General features: G+C 42.7%; 1 protein-coding gene across 5 annotated transcripts in view; it reads left to right on the top strand.

Annotated features, from left to right (window-relative positions):
• Positions 1-1,993: 1,993 nt before the first annotated feature.
• Positions 1,994-19,465, top strand: part of arhgef1a (Rho guanine nucleotide exchange factor (GEF) 1a) — a 44,149-nt gene continuing 26,677 nt past the window's right edge. For 4 of the 5 annotated variants that reach the window (XM_037473371.2, XM_037473370.2, XM_037473368.2 and 1 more), the window contains exons 1-8: positions 1,994-2,228; positions 14,243-14,405; positions 14,831-14,898; positions 15,860-15,923; positions 16,040-16,172; positions 16,886-16,995; positions 18,738-18,881; positions 19,069-19,319. In XM_037473371.2, coding sequence (XP_037329268.2) covers positions 2,166-2,228; positions 14,243-14,405; positions 14,831-14,898; positions 15,860-15,923; positions 16,040-16,172; positions 16,886-16,995; positions 18,738-18,881; positions 19,069-19,319 — 996 coding nt within the window. In that variant the 5' untranslated portion in view covers positions 1,994-2,165. The remainder of the gene's footprint in view (positions 2,229-14,242; positions 14,406-14,830; positions 14,899-15,859; positions 15,924-16,039; positions 16,173-16,885; positions 16,996-18,737; positions 18,882-19,068; positions 19,320-19,465) is intronic. The other variant, XM_037473369.2, reaches the window with a different exon arrangement.

Genomic DNA, 19,465 nt, shown 5'->3' with positions numbered 1-19,465 from the left:
ATGTATCTCTAGTATCTTTTTTATATTAACTAGGGCTGGGACTCGATTAGAAATATTAATCTAATTAATTAGAGGCTTTGTAATTAATTAATCAAAATTAATCACATTTTAATTGCATAAATATTTGACCTGAGAACAGTGAGAAGTAATTTTTTTCACATGGATTTTTATGGGTTTTAATTTTTGTTCAACCAATTCCAGCAGACAAGTGTAGCAATAGCATATGTAGGCACACACCCCTACTCCCCCAAAATGCCTCCACCAAAGCCCCGGGCCGAACCAAGCTCTGGTAAATCATCAACTGCATACAGCCCGTATCCAGTATTGCCTGATGTGCACGCCCCTAGATTCTTATCGGAACGTGTCACGTCAGTCCTGGACCTGGGGAGGGTAATGGAGAACTGGAAACCCGAACCACCTGCCCCACCTCCATCAGGGGACATTATCTCCGAAGGTGTCTGGGCTGCACGCACCTCCAACACTCCTGCCCTGGCAAATGAGAACCCTCCTGGTTGGAAAGGGTGCCTGTGCTTGCTGGGGTCAGCTGGCAGTGGGCCTGAGGGCCATCACTCTAGCCCTCTTTGCGGTGGCCGGCTCTTTACTGGCCGGGCAAAGGATAACCTACCCCGTAAGGTGCTCCCAGCCACTGGGATGCACGGCCACTTGACCCTCAGCCAGGTTGATGGCAGTCTCCAGCGTGGCAATGATATCGGACCCGCGCCAGCAGCCCCTCCCCGAACTGCACCAACATTACCACTCCCTGCGCCCCTGCTGCACCGTCCGGCTGCATCCATCTGGTCGCAGCGTACCTGAGTTGCTGCTCGTATGCAAACGGCTGGTCCGCCGGGACCTCTGTCAGTGGTCCTCCGGTAATAGCCCCAGCCGGTCAGAAAGTTTTCTCAAGAATAATGTGTGAGTAACTCTTTAAAGATCTGTTTGGATGTGCTTTAGCATTACACAGCTATAGGACTTTGGTTAGCCTCATTTTCTGCTGGAAGCAGCAGTCATCCAGACAAAGTTGTAAGTTGGTTAAATTCACAGTCTGCGCCTACGGTTGCTATTTTGTACCCAAACACAACGCCGGTCTGACAACAATTGTGAAATGGTAAACTGCTTTCAGGGTGATAAGCCACGCCCCGTCTCTGTCGCGTCCAGCGCAAATGATTCATGCCAATTGACCAGAGATCAACAACCAAAATGTTCTCAGCTGTGCTCCCCCGAAATGCGCGTTCTGGTGCACCTGTATTAGCATATATATAAACACCCCGCTAGCTCCTTATCAGTGCATGCACTGAAGAGATGGGTGCACAATCAAGAAGACTCCACAGGCAATGCAAAAGCAACTTCAGACTGATAAAAATCATGTCAAAGCGGAAAGCGAGCACAGTAACAGCCCTGTAAATGGTACGTTTTTTTATTTCAAAATAAAATTGCAGTGTTTTTTGTATTGTGAATGGGCTATAACTGGATCGCGTTGTGCAATCTTGTATTGCATAATGGCAATAATCGGACCATGAATCCCTGAATTTACTTCCCGCTAATAAGCAATTGTGTGACCTTTAATTGGTGCAAGAATTGAGATTGGGCGCATTTTCATTGCTTCTCGGTGGTTCCATGTGCACTAACATGTAAATGCACGATTTCAAATGTGTGTTTGTCACTGGTTCCTAAAAACTGCAGCAGATCCCCTCAATAGTAAAGAAAGAACAATGGGGCACTCACCTCACTATTCTGCAAATAATTGTCTCACCTAACAAATAAAGGAGCTGAATTGTATTGGATGTTTTTTCATGTTAAAGCACACTATCTCATCTTGCTCACAGACATAAAATATATAAAATATTTTGTAGCATTGATGCTTTTAAATATAAGCCAATATTAAACGGTTTCCTGTTGGGATGTAGTAAAGAGCAGATAATCATCTATACCAGGCATTCACACGCAGCTGAACACTTTGTGTGTGTGTGTGTGTGTGTGTGAGTGGGCGGTGATGATTCAGAAGTCAGATTTCTCACAGGAACAGTCACTTCACTAGAAGCAGAAGCACATTGCAGTTGGCCATTGTCGGAAGATTTTTGAGTTTCTTTCTCTTTGGTAGGGATTTGAGGGTATCCACGGAAGTACACATACGCCTGTATTGGATATTTTATTTTGAGATTGTTACAATGTCCAGAGTTGCCAATCTATCGAAGCTGCGACAAGAGAGAATGAGGGAGATCAACCTGCGGGTGAGTTGGCATTATGTTCATCATTGAGTACAGCATTAAGATTCACTTTAGGTCCGGCCAACTAACATGTTTAAATGTAAATAGGACAGTGAGAACAATTATGAGAGAATACTACTACACGGTACTCTGTAGATTTTTCCTGTCTTTGTTTCAGTTACTTCCCCTTTCTGTCTATTTTACTGTCATTGCCTATTTTTGCACTTGCAGTGAAAATGCATTTCCTTAATTTGAAACTGGGCCGACTCTCTATGGCAGAGCAAAGGCCTTAAAATGGACATGGGGCCTGACAGCATTGCATTTACCCTGATAGAGGACATCTATTTGTGGATGTAGGTGGTGGTGCGTATTCTCACTGGATATTTGACTATATACCAACTGTTGCCATAGAAATGGTCGTGGGTGTGTGTTGTAATATTACTGCTTTCTTTCAGAATGTTGTATGGCTAAAAAATGTGTATGGATAAATATATAAATGACTATTCAGTGTTAAATAATATAAAGTGCATTGAAGATGGTCACACACTAAGAAGAAAATCTCACTTCCTCTCATATATAATATAGATATATATGTACAGCGAGTGGAATAAGTATAACGTCACCATTTTTCTCAGTAAATATATTTCCGAAGGAGCTATTGGCATGACGTTTTACCAGATGTTGGTAACAACTCAAGTAATACATACATACAAAGAAACCAAAATAAAGAAGTTCAGAAATAAAGTTATGTGTAATAATGTGAAATGACACAGGGAAAAAGTATTGAACACGCTTCCTGATATTTATTCAATACTTTGTACAAAAGCCTTTGTTGGTAATGACAGCTTCAAGACACCTGCTGTATGGAGGAACTAGTCAGATGCATTGCTCTGGTGTGATTTGGGCCCATTCTTCCACACAGTCTTCAAATCTAGAAGGTTCCGTGAGCCTCTTCTATGAATCTTGGTCTTCAGTTCTTTCCATAGATTTTCAATGGGATTTAAGTCAGGTGATTGGCTGGGCCATTCTAGCAGCTTTATTTTCTTTCTTTGAAACTAGTTGAGAGTTTCCTTGGCTGTGTGTTTGGGATCATTGTCCCTCGTTTCATCTTCATCATCCTGGTAGATGGCAGCAGATTTCTGTCAAGAATGTCTCTGTAAATTTGCCCAGACATCATTCCTTCAATTATGGGAAGTTTGCCAGTACCGTTTGCTGAGAAGCAGCCCCACATCATGATGTTCCCACCTCCAAACGTCGCTGTTGGTATGGTGTTTTTAGGGTGATGTACAGTGCCATTTCTCCTCCAAACACGGTGTGTATTATGGCATCCAAACAATACCATTTGGCTCTCATGTGTCCACACTACATTCTCACAGTATTTCATTGGCTTTTCCACATGTTGTGCAGCAAACTTTAAACGAGCTTCAACATGCTTTTTTTCAGCAATGGAGTCCTGTGTGGTGAGCATGCATACAGGCCATGGCGGTGGAGTGCATTACTTAAGTGTTCTCTTTGAAACAACAGTACCTGCTAATTGCGGGTTTTTTTTAAGCTCTGCTCTTGGACAACTCTTCTGATTATTCTTTTCACTCCTCTGTCAGAAATCTTGCGAGGAGCACGTGGTCGAAACAAATTAATGGTGAAATGATTGTCTTTCCACTTCTGTATTATGGAGCCAACAGTGCTCACTGGAACATTCAGAAGCTTAGAAATGAGTCTATAACCAAGGCCATCATTGTGTTTTGTAACAACTAGGTTGTGAAGGTCTTGAGACAGCTCTTTGCTTTTACCCATCATGAGATGTGTGTTGTGTGACACCTTGGGAATGAGACATTTTTGTAGGCCATCAGTTGGGACTGAACCAGCTGATGATATTTATTTGCACTAACAAGGGTGTGGATTGTTTTTCAACTACTGAATTTCCATACCTTTTTGCACCTCCCTTTCTTCATGTGTTCAATACCTTTTCTATGGAAAAGAACTGAAGACTAAGATTCATAGAAGAGGCCCCACGGAACCTTCAAGATTTGAAGACGGTTTGTGTGGAAGAATGGGCCCAAATCACACCAGAGCAATGCATGTGACTAGTTTCTCCAGACAGGAGGCGTCTTGAAGCTGTCATTACCAACAAAGGCTTTTGTACAAAGTATTGAATAAATATCAGGAAGCGTGTTTAATACTTTTTCCCTGTGTCATTTCACATTATTACACATAACTTTATTTCTGAACTTCTTTGTTTTGGTTTCTTTGTTACCAACATCTGGGGAAAATTTCATGTCAATAGCTCCTTTGGAAATATATTTACTGAGAAAAATGGTGACGTGTTCAATACTTGTTTTAACTACTTACTTCTGCTGTATATGTCCTAAGTATATATATATCTATATACATGTATGTATATGACCTTCTGCCATTCATAAGAGACATAAATAATGATCAATTCAAGACATGTACAATTTTGCAAGATGAAAGCTGCCCACAATAATATCAACCAACTATTACTATAAAAAACTTCCCAAGTAATTGCAAGGACTTGAACTCAACAGACTCTTGAACAGAAGGACAAATAAAAGTTAAAATCCTTATCCATTTAGAAAAAAATGAATGAAAAAAGATATAAACTCTTAGGCCAGAAAAGGGGAAATTGTAGATGTGAGCAGGAGCCATACCACAGAGAGCTTTTATTCTGTAAAGTGTTGCATGCTGGCTACATCGCTTAATCCTGCTGTACAAAAGTAACTGATTAAAACCAATACCAATGAGCTAAAGGAGTCAAAAATAGCAGGCAGACTAGCAGGACAACTGAACACTCAGGAGGTGGAAAGGAAGTAAGTAACAAGAAGTTGGCAACTGTTGCATCATGAGTGAGTGCGCCTTCCTTTTTACGCAATTCAAATGCCACACAACAAGTATAATCTTTGCATACCAATGTAGCTGCATGCTGCACAGATGGATCCCTCATTGTTTGACAGAAATGAGGGCTTCAATAGTCATTTGAAAGAGACAACATTATACAAAATGCAATCTCTCATGAATTAAACCTTACAGACTGTGTTAAAGAAAGGCACACACTGTCAACAAATATATCGTTGGATGCCTAGACAGATACCAAGGTGTCCTTGAACTTCCCAATTGCATAAGGGAGTTCTTGACCCATAATAATGATAAACTACTGATGACATTATGAATAACATTTCATACTAAGCAAAGACATACTGTGGATGGCAGAGGTGGAAAGAGTAACAAAATGTTGTACTCAAGTAAAAGTACTGTTACTTAAGTAACATTTTACTGAAGTACAAGTAGAGTTACCAGTCTAAAAATTTTCTCAAGTAAAAGTAAAAAGTAGCTCATTAAAAATGTACTCAGAGTAAAAGTTACTGAGTTACTTTTCTAACAGCTGGGTGGGGTGCGGGATTCTAGTGTAGTTAAAAAAAGACAAGGGAAAATAAATCTCAATGTAGTTGTTTTTAATTGAAGGAAGACCGTTACAAATTAAAGTGTAATAGCAAAAATAATAAAATAAAAATAAAAGAGATAGATGATTTTAGTGCAGATCATCCAATAAAACATTTTAAACATTACTACAACCAGCCGGGTGTCAAACCCGTTTCAGGTTCAGGCCAGATACTGCCGACTTCGACCGAACGCGGGGTGGCGTTGGCCGGGGGGTTGCGCTGATGGGGGGTTGACGCTGGCGGTCCGACCGACGGTTCACTCCAGTGGCGGACCGTTTACTCTGCGTCTCCTTAAACAATATGTGGACAATAAATATCAGAGCCAAGAGCAGCGAGTGTAGTCACCTACTGCTGCTAATACATCCGTCAGACCAGGATTATTTATTTATATCCGTTAATGAACTTTTCTCCTCTTGTTACCCTGGTAACCGCAGTCATTACAGACGGTTGCGTCAATTCTTAGTGTGAAAATCAACGTACTTCTGGTTTAGCGGCTACGCTTCATATTTTCATTCGATTTCAGCTGGGTTTGCATCTGTTTTGTCCGTCTCCATCATTCTTGTTTAGCGCGTTTGTTCTCCCGCTCATCACTCAATCAGTGCAGTGAAGTTAGTTTCCTGGGCGCGATTTTTTTTTCCTTCGCATTTTTTTTTCTTTGGATTTTTTTTTACTCAGTAACGGATATGATTTAAAATGTAGCGAAGTGCAATACAAACAAAAAAGACATAAGTAAAAGTAAAATTACAGATTACAGAAAAAAATACTTTAAAAGTAGAAGTAGACAAAAAAACGACTTAATTACAGTAACGCGAGTAAATGTAATTCGTTACTTTCCACCTTTGGTGGATAGTAAAGTGGAGAACAGAAAGAATGAACTGGGGAAGGAGGAAGGGGAGTACCTCCAACATGGGGATGAGATCATGGAGATTCTACAATGAACGTGGATACATGCATGTAATGTAATTACATTAATGTAATGTAATTACATTACATTACATGTAATGTAACATGTAATGCAGGTTTTTCTTCAGTACAATTTTGGCTGCTTAAAATGACTTATTCAGCATTTGGTTACACTTACCCTCAACCTCCTGTGTCATTTTGGTAACGGAAGCAACGATTGCGGCCAAAATGCTGAACCAAAGGATTCAAAACTAGTCCACAAACCAATGGGTGACAACAGTTTTCTGGGTTTCAGAGTTTGTCAGTGCAATCAATTTGCTAGCAAAGAGTTCCTCAAACTGGAACAACTACTACAACAACTACTAACTGCAAACTAGCAAATACCTTTTTGCAATAATAGCATTAGTACATTCTATTGTTTATTGCATCTGCCAAGCTGCTTGTTCCTCCCTCTCTGAGAGAAAAGCACTCGGAGAGATCGCGACTCTTTGTTTCCTTGCTCCCAGATGGTGGAATGAGCTCTTTGACGACATCAGGACCACAGAGACTTTACTTTCTTCCGCCGAAAACTCAAGACACACCTCTTTAGACTCTACCTTGACTAAAACACTAACAAACTGTACCACTAACAAATCGTAGCACTTAAATTGTACTTCTAATGGCACCTTCTGAGTTTGTATCTTTACGGTTGAAATGCACTTATTGTAAGTCGCTTTGGATAAAAATGTCAGCTAAATGACATGTAATGTAATATTATCAGTCAAAGATAGAATTCATAACAGGCCTATTTGTTTACACTAGGCTGTAGGATGTATGTATGTCCACACAAAAATACACCATCACCTCCAGTGTTTCTCCTACCGTCAGTGTTTCGGTGCTCTTTGTTTTTTGTTGTTCACGCGGTGAGACGCGGTGAGAGGTAAACGTGCCGGCTCGTTAGTGCAACTCCTCAAGCGTGGTTCTCGCACACCGCTGCCAGGCATCTTTCTCTCCAACGTGCGCTCAATGTGTAACAAACTGGACGAACTTCAGCTGCTGGTGAGAAGAGACAGAGGCCGTTTCTCAATATGCGTTCTTGTGTGGACTTTTGTTCTCGTGGACTCGTGAAACGTCATCAGTCTCAGCCCGAGTACTGTTCCAATTCTCAAGTCCGCATCTGGCCGAGAACGGTCATAATACCCGGATGTGGCTCGCCCCGCCCATTTTACCGGGCATGCATCGGAGCAGGCTCGTCTGTTCTTGTGAGAGACATATATCCCAGAATGCATTTCACCTCAGCAACAGGCAACAACGACAGAGGAAAATAAACACAACTTTATGTCGAAGTTTATAAATACAACTTTTTTTAAGTAACGTAATGTAATTTTCTGACTGAATAGTAAAATGTTTAAGTCAAAAACTAAAATAAAAACGTATTAGCAAGACCAGCTGACGTGGTGACGTCATCAAGTCAGCTGCTGTTCCAACTGCGGAAATGACCGTTCTCCGTTCTCCCGAACCTGCGAGTCAGGACTCCCGAGTCTGTCTCCCGAGTCTATTCTCGCGGGAACGCGAGTCCGTTCTCGCCGTCTTAGGTATTGAGAAACGGCCAGAGACTTGTCTTCATCCTCCATTTTGTGCTTCACGGAGATTGTGGCTCTGCGGATCGATACTGGACTCAGAAAACTACATCTGCAGAAGGATCAGGCATTCAGGAGTGTATGGAAGTAAATCTGTGCACATCGGGGGTTGAAATAAAAAAAAGACTCGATTCTAGATTCAAGATCAGGAGCGTGCGTCAAGCTAAAGGAGCGAGCACTCAAAACACCTTCGGCTTCGGATTGTAGCCATGTCCAATAATAACGGGGCATTATCTCTTCTTCATGCCATCAGTGTGGCAACGTATGAAGAAATACATAAAAGAACATATAATGTTCACCCTGAACCAAAACGTGTCTAGAATCGATTGCTCTTCCTTAGTGTCCCGGATGTTGGTGTGTCAAGGTTGACATTTTTCGGGTTGAATATTGTAACCTCCATTTCTTTTGCGGCTGAATATTTCAACAGTTTTTTTTTTTTGGTTGAATTTTTTGCGGTGTTTTAATGTTGAAAAACATTCAGGTACATAATTTCCATGCATAAATATTCAGTGCTAGAAATTCAATCACCTTGTTATTTCAACCCCCGATGGCACAGATTTACTTCCATAGGAGTGGGGACAAAGACTTCTACACAGAGTCTAAATAAAGGTTTAGCAAGGCGGTGAGAGACGCTAAACGACTGTACTCTGAAACTCCAACAAAAGTTTTCAGCTAATGACTCTGCTTCAATTTGGAGAGGCTTTAAATACCTCACAAACTACAAGCTGAAAACCCCCCTTTTCCATGAATGACCTTCACCTGGCAGATGAGCTGAATGAGTTCTACTGCAGATTTGAAAGACAACTCCATCACCTTCCCCGACCCATCAGGTGCTCACACCTTTGGATTACTCTCCCCTCCCCCACCGCGCCTTTCTGTCCTGGAGAGTGACGTCAATCAGCTCTTCAAAAGAGAAAACCCCCGTAAAGCAGCCGTTGCGGACTCCGTCTCGTAGCATTGTGCTGACCAGCTGCCTCCTGTGTTCCCCGCCATCTTCAACACCTCCTTGGTGACATGCCATGTCCCAGGCTGCTTCAAGGCCTCCACCATCAACCCTGTTCCCAAGAAGCCCAGGATCACAGGAATGAATGACTACAGGCCCGTCGCCCTGACCTCTGTAGTCAGGAAGTCCTTTGAACGGCTGGTCCTGTCCCACCTAAAGTCCCTCACCGACCCCCTCCTGGACCCCCTGCAGTTTGCCTACAGAGCCAACAGGTCTGTAGACGATGCTGTCAACAAGGCCCTCCACTTCATCCTCCAGCATCTTGATTCCCCAGGAACCTACACCAGGATCCTGTTTGTGGACTTCAGCTCTGCCTTCAACACCATCATCCCGTCTCTGCTGCAGGACAAACTCTCTCAACTGCACGTGCCCGATTCCACCTGCAAGTGGATCACTGACTTCCTGTCCGATAGGAAGTAGCACGTGAAGCTGGGGAAACCTCTCGGTCCATCAGCACCGGTTCCCCCCAAGGCTGCGTTCTTTCCCCTCTGCTCTGATTCCTTCCGTTTCCTGGGCACCATCATCACCAAGGACCTCAAGTGGGAGCTGCACATCAGCTCCATCACCAAAAAGGCTAAACAGAGGATGTTCTTCCTGAGGCAGCTGAAGAAATTCAACCTGCCAAAGTCGATGATGGTGCACTTCTACACGCCATCCTCGAGTCCATCCTCTGCTCCTCCATCACCGTGTGGTACGCTGCAGCCACTGCCAAGGACAAGAGCAGGTTGCAGCGTGTCATCCGCTCTGCAGAGAGGCTAATTGGCTGCAATCTGCCTTCTCTTTAGGACTCGTTTGCTTCCAGGACTTTGAAGCGAGCCAAAAAGATTGTAGCCGACCCCTCTCACCCTGGACATGAACTGTTTGTGCCCCTTCTATCTGGCAGGAGGCTGAGGTCCATCAGGACTAAGACCTCCCGCCACACGAACAGTTTCTTCTCATCAACAGAGCCCTGGCCCCCCCTGACTGACTCTCACTCCCATGTACATTCACTTTGTCACTTTCATCTTTAATTTTATTTCTAATTTTATCTTTATTTCTTCTTACTTACTAACCCATAGCTTTAGCTTCAGCGTACTACCCATAGCATATATTTTATTATACTTTTATTTTATTTTTATCTTATTGCTGCACTATGTTGTCATTATTGTACTATCTTCCGTCATGCACGAACCGCCAAGTAAATTTCCATGTATGTCTAACATTTAATGGCAATAAACGTTGATTCCTGCTTCCTGAGAGGAGGAGTGGAGGTATATATATGATATGTGATATTTAACAAATTTGCAAGAGTGTAAAGCTCCGCCGACTTCATGAGAACCAGGGACCTAAACGCAACACTTTGTTGTCTTTGTCTGTTTACTCGCAATACTTTTGACATGGCCAATGGAAACGTCATGGTCATTTATTCTTTCCACTGTGAAATTGCTTGTCTCAACAAAATAGACCCCCTTAACATCCTACAATCGGTACTCACACGCTAGAACGCTAACAAGCTAACTCCCGGCCAGTTGCGAGCAAGTTGGCCAGCGAGTGGCAAACAACTGTTCGGGTAGGTGGGTTTTTTTTCGGGGTCAATGAATTAACGTGTTTACTTAGCAATACCGTCACATACCGGGAAACCTTCAGAATCTTTCTAAATACTGTGATATGGATTTTTGGCCATACCACCCAGCCCTAGTGAAAAGCTCAGGTATCCGTGTGTCACGGTTTGGGCTTCCTTCCTGCTTTAATTTGTAGTTTTATGTTCTTGTGTCCCTGGGTTAGCTTCACTTCCTGCCTTGTCCTGTGATTGTCTGCCGTGTCTGATTGTTTCCACCTGTGTCCAATCACCTGCACATCCCCCTTGTGTATTTAAGCCCTGTGTGCCTGGTGTCTCCTGTCGCATCATTATTATATTTTGCCCGTCATTGGTGCACGTCCGTCTGCAGTCTTCGGTTCAATTAAAGAGCACTTGTTAGAAAACTCTGCTTCTGAGTCCTCCCTGCCTACCTGCACCAGCCCCCGTGACACCGTGAGGGCGTTTAAGTAGAACCGCTGCTCCTTTGTGTTGAAACCAGCCAGTTGAGGTGGTTTGGACATCTGATGCCGATGCAGGGAGGATGCCCCATGGGAGACCCAGGATTAGGTGGTGAGATTATATCTCCACACTGGCCTGCGGACACCATGGGATCTCCCAGTCCGAGCTGGTAGATGTGGCCTGCAAAAGGAAAGTTTAGGATCCCCTGCTGGAACCTGGATAAGCGGATGACGATGAGATGAGAGATCTAGCTAGCCATTTAACCAGATCAACACAAGAATCCCAAGGATGGTGATTAAAAGTTTTGATCTTCTTCTTTCATATTACGCTGTTGCTGTGGCAACCCGTTCTTCAGTGCAAGGGAGTAAATATGCTTGAGCCGCTTAACTTGGCACACACATTTAAAGTTAAAGATGTAGTTACTTCATATGATTTTTATGATGTTTACAAATGGCAATTTGGCCCAATAGCATCCTCTACACAACTGCAACTTCTCTGGTCAAGCTCTTTTCCAGGTTTAGTCTGTTCGGTTGCTAACGTGTGCTCTTATTTGGACATGCGCTTCTGTAACAAGCTGGGTCCTTGGGGGGTCCGAAAGGAAGGATAACGCAGCAGGGTTGGTCGGAATACTTTTTATTTAGATATTCTATATTTTTCAGTCGGAATGCTCTGTGGGCTCCCGGCATTCAGCTCTCCTGTCTGGCGACCTCCGTCTCGCTGGATCGCCCCTACTGCATTAAAATACAGGGAGACAAACATAAATGTCATTTTCTGCAGCTGAGGCTAATTGCCGCCACCTAGCACCGTTCCCTGAGCCACTCCCCCTCTCTCTCCCCCTCTGCAGCCAAGCCAAACCACGCCCGCCACCACATACCCCCACTGCCGAAGCTTAGGCCAGGGGAGGCCTCCGACTTAACCTACTCCACCCCTCTCCCTCGAGAGGGCAGAAGAGGAAGTCTGCCATGACCATCTGCGCCCCCGGCCTTAACCTTAAAAGTCCGATGCGTCGGTCTGCAGTAATGGGAAGAGAAAAGTTGGGGTGTAGAGGAGTGGTTCCCCACCGAGGGCCTACTTTACCTTCTCAAACGCCGGCTGGCACTGCTCAGAACACTGGACTGGATCTGAGGCACCTTTGCGGGTCAGATAGGTCAAAAACCGCCTCACCTCTTTTTTCATCTTGGGCCGCGGTCAAGCCGCGATCGCTGTCGTCTTGTCCACCTGAGGGCGCACCTGCCCGCCCCTGAAGTGGTACCCTAGATACCATACCTCCCTCCGTCCAACTACACACTTTCCCGGGTTGGCAGTGAGCCTAGACTGTCTCAGGGACTCGAGCACCATGCCTACCTGCCGCACATGCCCCGCCCAGGTGGTGCTGTGGATAACGACGTCATCCAAGTAGGCAGTGAGTGGTGTTTTTGCGTAGCTCTGCCTCTGTCAGACCGCACCACCTCATAGTCCCCCACCTGCCGTGTGACCTCAAAGAGCCCTTGCCACAACTAGCCAGGAGTTTAGAGTTGGAAGAAGGAAGTAATACAAGTACCTTTTCTCCCGGTGTGAATTGTCGCAGCCTGGCTCTTCTGTCGTACAGCCGTTGTTGCCCAGAGCAAATTCTTACATGACATTCTACCCAGTGTGTGGCGCTTTACTCAAAGTCCAGGACTTACTGGATCTTGTTCTTGCAGGGGCTCAGGCCTTCCTCCTAGTTTTCTTTAATTCGTTCCACCACCTCCCTCGTGTCCTGCCAGACAAAAGTTCACAGGGAGAAAATCCCGTGGAGGCCTGGGAAACCTCCCGTACTGCAAACAACAGAGGATCAAGCCAGTTATCCCAATTCCGTTCATCTTCGCTAATACATTTACAGATCATGGACTTTAGGGTCTTATTCATACATTCCACCAGCCCATCGGTCTGCGGGTGGTACACTTGTCCGAATGGACTTAACACCCAGTAACCTGTAAAGTTCTCTCAGTGTACGCGACAAAAAGAAATTGAAAACAGGTTGAGTAATGAGTCCAGAAGTCTTGGCCAGGCGATCAAGTTCCCTCCCAGCTTGGCTTAAATCATGTCCTCCAGATCTAGCGAGGTCCGGAGCCTCTTGCAAATCGGCGGGGAGCCCTCAACCCGATGTGTAGCTCCACATCTAGGGCCCCAAGCTTAGGTAGTTCAAACTGGACCTGCTGGAATGATGGCAGTGTGCAGCTAAAATAATTTACCATTTTACCTTGACAAAGTCACAACGAAGAAAATATTATAATAAAAACAAAATAAATAAAAGTACCTAAAAAGCTGTAGCTCACAAGTTAAATTAAAATCTGAGCTAGGTACAGTTTTATTGACCAATCAAAGTTGCAGTCAATGCTAGATTATTCAAGATCTCTTCTACCCACACTCTTTCCCCTTAGCAGCAGAAGATCTATATGGCTTGTGAGGTGTGCATTTTGAGGTCACCAAGGTCAATATCGGCTTCAAGTCTACTGGAGTATGGGCTGGCCATATCTGGCCATATTGCAAAAGATTGGTTTTTAGAAGCCTATTCAAAATGTATTTCATACTAGCAAAGAAAAGATCAATGGTTAAATCATATCCTAACGGGCCACCTAGTTTGGTGGGACTAAAATGTGGCTTTTTGGTTAGGACCATGGTCTTTGGGAATTTTGGGAACTATGAAAGTAGATGCAAGCCTCCAGTAAAAAGTGCTTCTGACTTTGTTTAATTTTCCTCATCAATTTTAACATCAATTCCTAAATCTTCTACATTTCAATCCCTGTCCTTGCTTTTTATGTATTCCCTGTTATTTGTCCACTCTGACTTCTTCTTTTACAATGTTCATGTAAAAGGAAGAGAGGAAAATGTGTAGGGGACCTTTGACGTCATTGTAGGGAGCCCTAGGATTCATATGGAACAGATATTATTAAAAACTCCACTGAGGCGGACCAAGACCTCAAGTTGGGGGCCAATTCTCTGAAGTGTCCCAATGTAATTGGATTGGATTTCTCCTTAAAAAGTGTTTTTCACATTGAGTCTGTTTTCTTTTTCAGAATAAAGAGAGAGAGCATATGAGGGAACGAGAAAAGGCGGCAAGGGAAAGGGAGGCACGTTACAGCAATGGTCACCTCTTCGTGTCATTGACTGTGTCAGGAACCACACTCTGTACAGCATGCAACAAGAGTATAACTGCCAAGGAGGCGCTCAGCTGCCCTAGTAAGTATGGAGTTAGAGCACATATACAGTGAAAGGTGGGTAAACTGAAGTACAAGAAAAAGTTCAATCACATATTACTTCAGAAAGACTGAAGGTATCTATGATCTACATTCCCAAATACCAAAACTGCGCCAAGAAGGTCTGGTTGGTGGTTGGGTAAGAAAAACTAAGAAAACCAAAAAATTCCATCTGGGTCTGTTTGAACAATGTAGTTTAGTTGTATAAACATAACTAAGCATTTCTGTTTATTTTGTTTCGATTCTTTATTCATTATGAGCCAAACTGATGTATTTTACTTAAGCTGACCAGGCAGTATTGCAACTTTGTTTTGTTCAACACTAACCACGTATTTTCAAACCTTGTCTTGAAGGAAATACGTGTTTACGAGAGAGGAGATATAACATGTGTGTCCTCTTTTTTTCCAGCTTGCAATGTTACTATCCACAACCGCTGTCGAGACACTTTGCCAAACTGTGCCAAAATGAAACAGAGGGTAACACATGCTACATCACAAATCATCACAAACTCTGAGTATTTAAAACCTTAAAGTGATATTCTGCATACTCATTGCTACTAATTATGACCAATTGAAGATATACAACACAGAACAATGTCACACTATTTCAAAGAAAGAGTAGCTACAATGCAGAAGAGTAGAATTATATGACACAAAAACAGAGGCTGTTTGAAGAAGTGTTAGAGAACACAACATCAATCATGCCCCACTCTCTATATTAGGGGAGCCCACCCTTTCGGCTCGTGAGCTGCTTTTCAATCGACCTATGGCGAGCTATCTTCCCGCCTCCTCCCCGTCCGCTGGTTTGCCCAACTACCAGTAGAAGTGGTAACCAATTGGAACAACGGCGCAGCATACCATAAGCGGTGAACGAATCGATATAAAAAACAATGAGCCTCTCCTCTGCCAGAAGCTTTTGAATTAATCGAAATGTGTTTGTTAGTAAGCAAGGATCGATAATTAGCACTACCAAGGTTTCTGTAAGCTCCTGCGGGTGACCGCACATGCGTGGTGTACATTTTAAACTATCCAAGGCTAAAATACTGGCACGCTTAATTTAACACCAATGAGGAGCTTATGAGGAGTTTGAGTACATTTACATTCTCATGTTGATGTATAAATGAAATCAGTTACATTTTTAGATAAACCTGATAGATTGTTTGTAAGACAACTGAAGAAGGGCATGCCAGTAGATCTGTTCATTAAATTTCCTCCACATGAAAATGTCATTGAGAATTAGAAATGGCAGAGCTGTTATTTCCAAAGTTTCTTGTATTGGAATAGAGGAGTCGTCAATATCTGAGGTTGTTATGTTCATGCGACATAAGATTTCACAACAAGACTTCTCCTAAATGTGACACCCAAGCGTATTCATATATACTTTGTATGGAATGCTATTGTATATATAATATACTGATCTGTGTCTCTTATTATACAGCAGCAGAAGATAGCCCTAATGCGGAATAACTCATCCGTACAGAATGTCACACTTCGCACAAAGAGTAAGAACTTTTCTTACAGACACATAAATATTGTCCTTTACCAACCTGAAATCGTTCTCATTCAGTGATTGCTTGTTTCTCTCCTTTTACTGCCACAACTCTTATTTTCTCCACAGCTCCAGGAATGCGTGAGCGTCCAAGATCAGCTATCAACGCTTCTGACAGCTTCCGACAGTCCCTGCTTGGATCCCGCCGTGGACGCTCCAGTCTATCCCTGTCCAAGAGTGTCTCCACCAACAACATTGCAGGGTGAGGCCCACTTTTGACCAGAAGCTACAACACAGTAATATAAAAGCCAGTCTGTAGACTCTCAGCAAACTAATTCATTTCATTAATTACAGGATAGTTCTTGAACCCAGTAATTGATGCTAGACTTTGTTCAGCCATACACTGGCTCAGTGGAGAGTAGTGGTGGCAGGTGGAAAATGTTCTAGGTAAGGCAACCGAATCCAACTCAGCTAAATCCCAGGTCGATTTAATGCTAAATTAATGTAAATATCAAATAATAATCAGTTTGACATAATATATACTGTATATACTGTCTTCCAAACTCTCAATTTGTTTTTTTTACAGTACATGATATTATTTATCCATTCATACACTGGTAACAGTGCAAATCATTAACTAACATTCACACACCATAGTCACAGCTCGGGAGCAATTTGGGGATTGTGTGTCTGGCCCGAGGACACATTGACAGGCTGGCTAGTGGAACCAGTGATCAAATTGCAGATCTTATGAATGAAGGACCACCTTACTCTTCACTGAACCACCGTCGGCCAACAGAATACATTTTCAATCTTTCTTTTCATTTTAGGTGAGCACATTCCAATTGGCTTCAGTCCCAGAAGAAAAGTCGGGACATGTTGTATCCAAATGCATACCAAGCAGGTAGTTCATGCCTGTAGTGCCCGTGCTACCAGCTACCCATATGTGTGTGTGTGTGTGTGTGTGTATTGTAGGACCTTGAATGACGACTCTCCCCTCGGGCTGCGCAGGATCCTTTCCCAGTCTACAGACTCCCTCAGCTTCAGGACCAGAGCTATGTCAGTGGAGTCTCTCAATGATGACGGTATCACTACATTCAACCTATACATTACATAGTAAAATAACTGGGAAATGTTGTGACATTGGCGAGAGATGTTGTGTGGCTACATAAAGTGTATAGTGCAGCAAATTATTATTCGTATAGGTAGAAAGGTAAGTGAGGCAAGTATGTAATAGGAGGTGAAAACTGTAATTGAGATTAAACTTCCTACCTTAGGTGGTAATGAATGACGTGATTTGGCAGAATTAGGTAAACTGTGATAAAGATCTAGGTAACGTTTTTTTAAAAATATGAAGGTAATACGCGGCAATGACTGTTGTTAGGTAAGACAATTGCTTGTAAGGTGAACAGTGTGACAGAGAAAGCAAGAGAACTTTGATGGGTCAAGCTCTATATGTTTTAATGAATCCAATGCGTACTGAACTCCCCTGGAGAACTGGGGTAGGCCTGTCACGTGCGTTAAGATCTTTCAGATGATTGGACGCCTACACGCTGAGTTTAACTATATAATTCACAAATAAACCATATTTTTTTATTACTGCTCAACCCTTTCTGTAATTCTGTATAGTTTTGCGTCTGCGCTGTATCGAGTTATACGGAGTGAGAACGGAATAAAAGGGAATAGGTTTTATGAAAGGTCAAAACAATTGTTTTTACTTCCCAACTTCCAAGATAATTCCGTATCTTTATTTAATATAATGGCATACACATTAGTTTGGATTTCTACAGAAAAAATATGAAGAAACTTGGCTTTTAAATTTAATTAACTTTTTTAAAGTTAGTTAGTTACAAAAATAAGACACAAAAAGAGAGAAAGAAAGCAAGAAAAAGAAAAAAAAACAGAAGGACATTTTCTTTTGTACTTAACTAATTTCACAAGTTGTTGTTGTTGGAACGTGGGACAGTGGAGTTCCATTGTTCCACTTTGTAAAATAAAAAAATAAAATAAAGAAGGTGTGCCTCGTAACCAAATTATCCTATTTTGACAGCAATGACCATGGCAAAATGTTTGTTCTTGAAGTCAGAATTGATTCTATGCAACATGTTTTCCCCTCAACTGAACGTGTTTAACGATTGTATTTGTGAGACATGAGCAATCGGATTGTCCGTCGATTCCGTCTAGTCGGTGGGATGAGTTGTGGGGAGCCTTTTGTATGTAGACGGCTCTAAGAGATGAAGGATTTATGTCTGTAGATGGTTATATGACCAATATGTGAGAAATGACTACAATCACAGTTAATGGCTGTATACATACAGTATTTCCAAGTGGACAAATCCTGAATTCTTAAAATGCATCTTCATCTCATCCCATAAATGGATGTTGTGTTACATGGTGGTGCGGGCAGAGGCAGACTTCCAAAAAAGTATTTTTTTAATGAATCCAAATCCAAAAAAGTGGCCAAACCGCCGACAAGGACCAGGGACATACACCTACAACATGTAATGACGTGACACAAAACAAGAGACTCACATGGCTTAAATACACAGCGGAAGTGCAGGTGATTGGACACAGGTGGAAACTATGATCGACACTGCAGACAATCACAGGGGAAGACAGGACAAGGCAGGAAGTGAAGTTAACCCAGGAACACAAGAGACATGAAATTACAACATAAAACAAGACATGAACTCAAACCGTGACATGTTGAACATTTTCAGTTAATAGTTAGGAATCAGGTCAAGTCTTTTCACTCAATTGAAATTTAAAACTCAAAAAGAATTTTTCCGCCTGTGATCTTTGATATTTTTTCTTTGATCTCATTTAGGAGATATCTACTATACTGCTGTATTGGAGGATCTTGAAGTGGAGGGTCAGGACTTTAAAGCTGACTCATGGAGCATGGCTGTGGACACCAGCTATTTGCAGACACACCACAAAAACGTCATCAAGAGGCAGGATGTCATCTATGGTGACATATTTAGTTGATCTAGTAGTCATATTTTGAACCCACACATTTTATGTTTTCTGAAAATACATTAGCTGAAAGTACTAGGTGGTATTTACTGTAGCAAGAAAAATAATGCCAAGTATACTTCATTTCATTGCCTATGCTGACGCTGTGCGCGGGTGTATTTGTGTTTGGGTGTCTCTCTCAGAGCTGATTCAGACAGAGCTACACCACATGCGAACGCTGCATATTATGGAGAGGGTGTTCCGGCAAGGCATGCTGGAGGAGCTTCAGCTGGACCTGTGCACCGTGTATGCCATGTTCCCCTGCCTGGACCAACTGACCAGGATACACTCCCATTTCCTGTCGCAGCTTCTCCTGCGGCGCAACAGCAGCCTGCAATCTGGATCCAACCGCAACTTCACAATTCACCAGCTTGGGGACATACTACTAGAGCAGGTTGATACCATACCAAAGAATATCACCAAAGAAATAAGAGGACAGAGGTGCATAATTCATGCTTCAACAACATGTTTGAATCTGACTAATGCAAGAAGAATAGCCAGCAAGAAATCTGCAACTGTGCAAATGAATAGATTTGCAAT

Source organism: Pungitius pungitius, chromosome 17 (assembly GCF_949316345.1).
Source record: "Pungitius pungitius chromosome 17, fPunPun2.1, whole genome shotgun sequence".
Classification (NCBI taxonomy): domain Eukaryota; kingdom Metazoa; phylum Chordata; class Actinopteri; order Perciformes; family Gasterosteidae; genus Pungitius; species Pungitius pungitius.
Note: the sequence above shows the minus strand (reverse complement) of the source record. Positions and strands in the feature narration are given on the sequence as shown.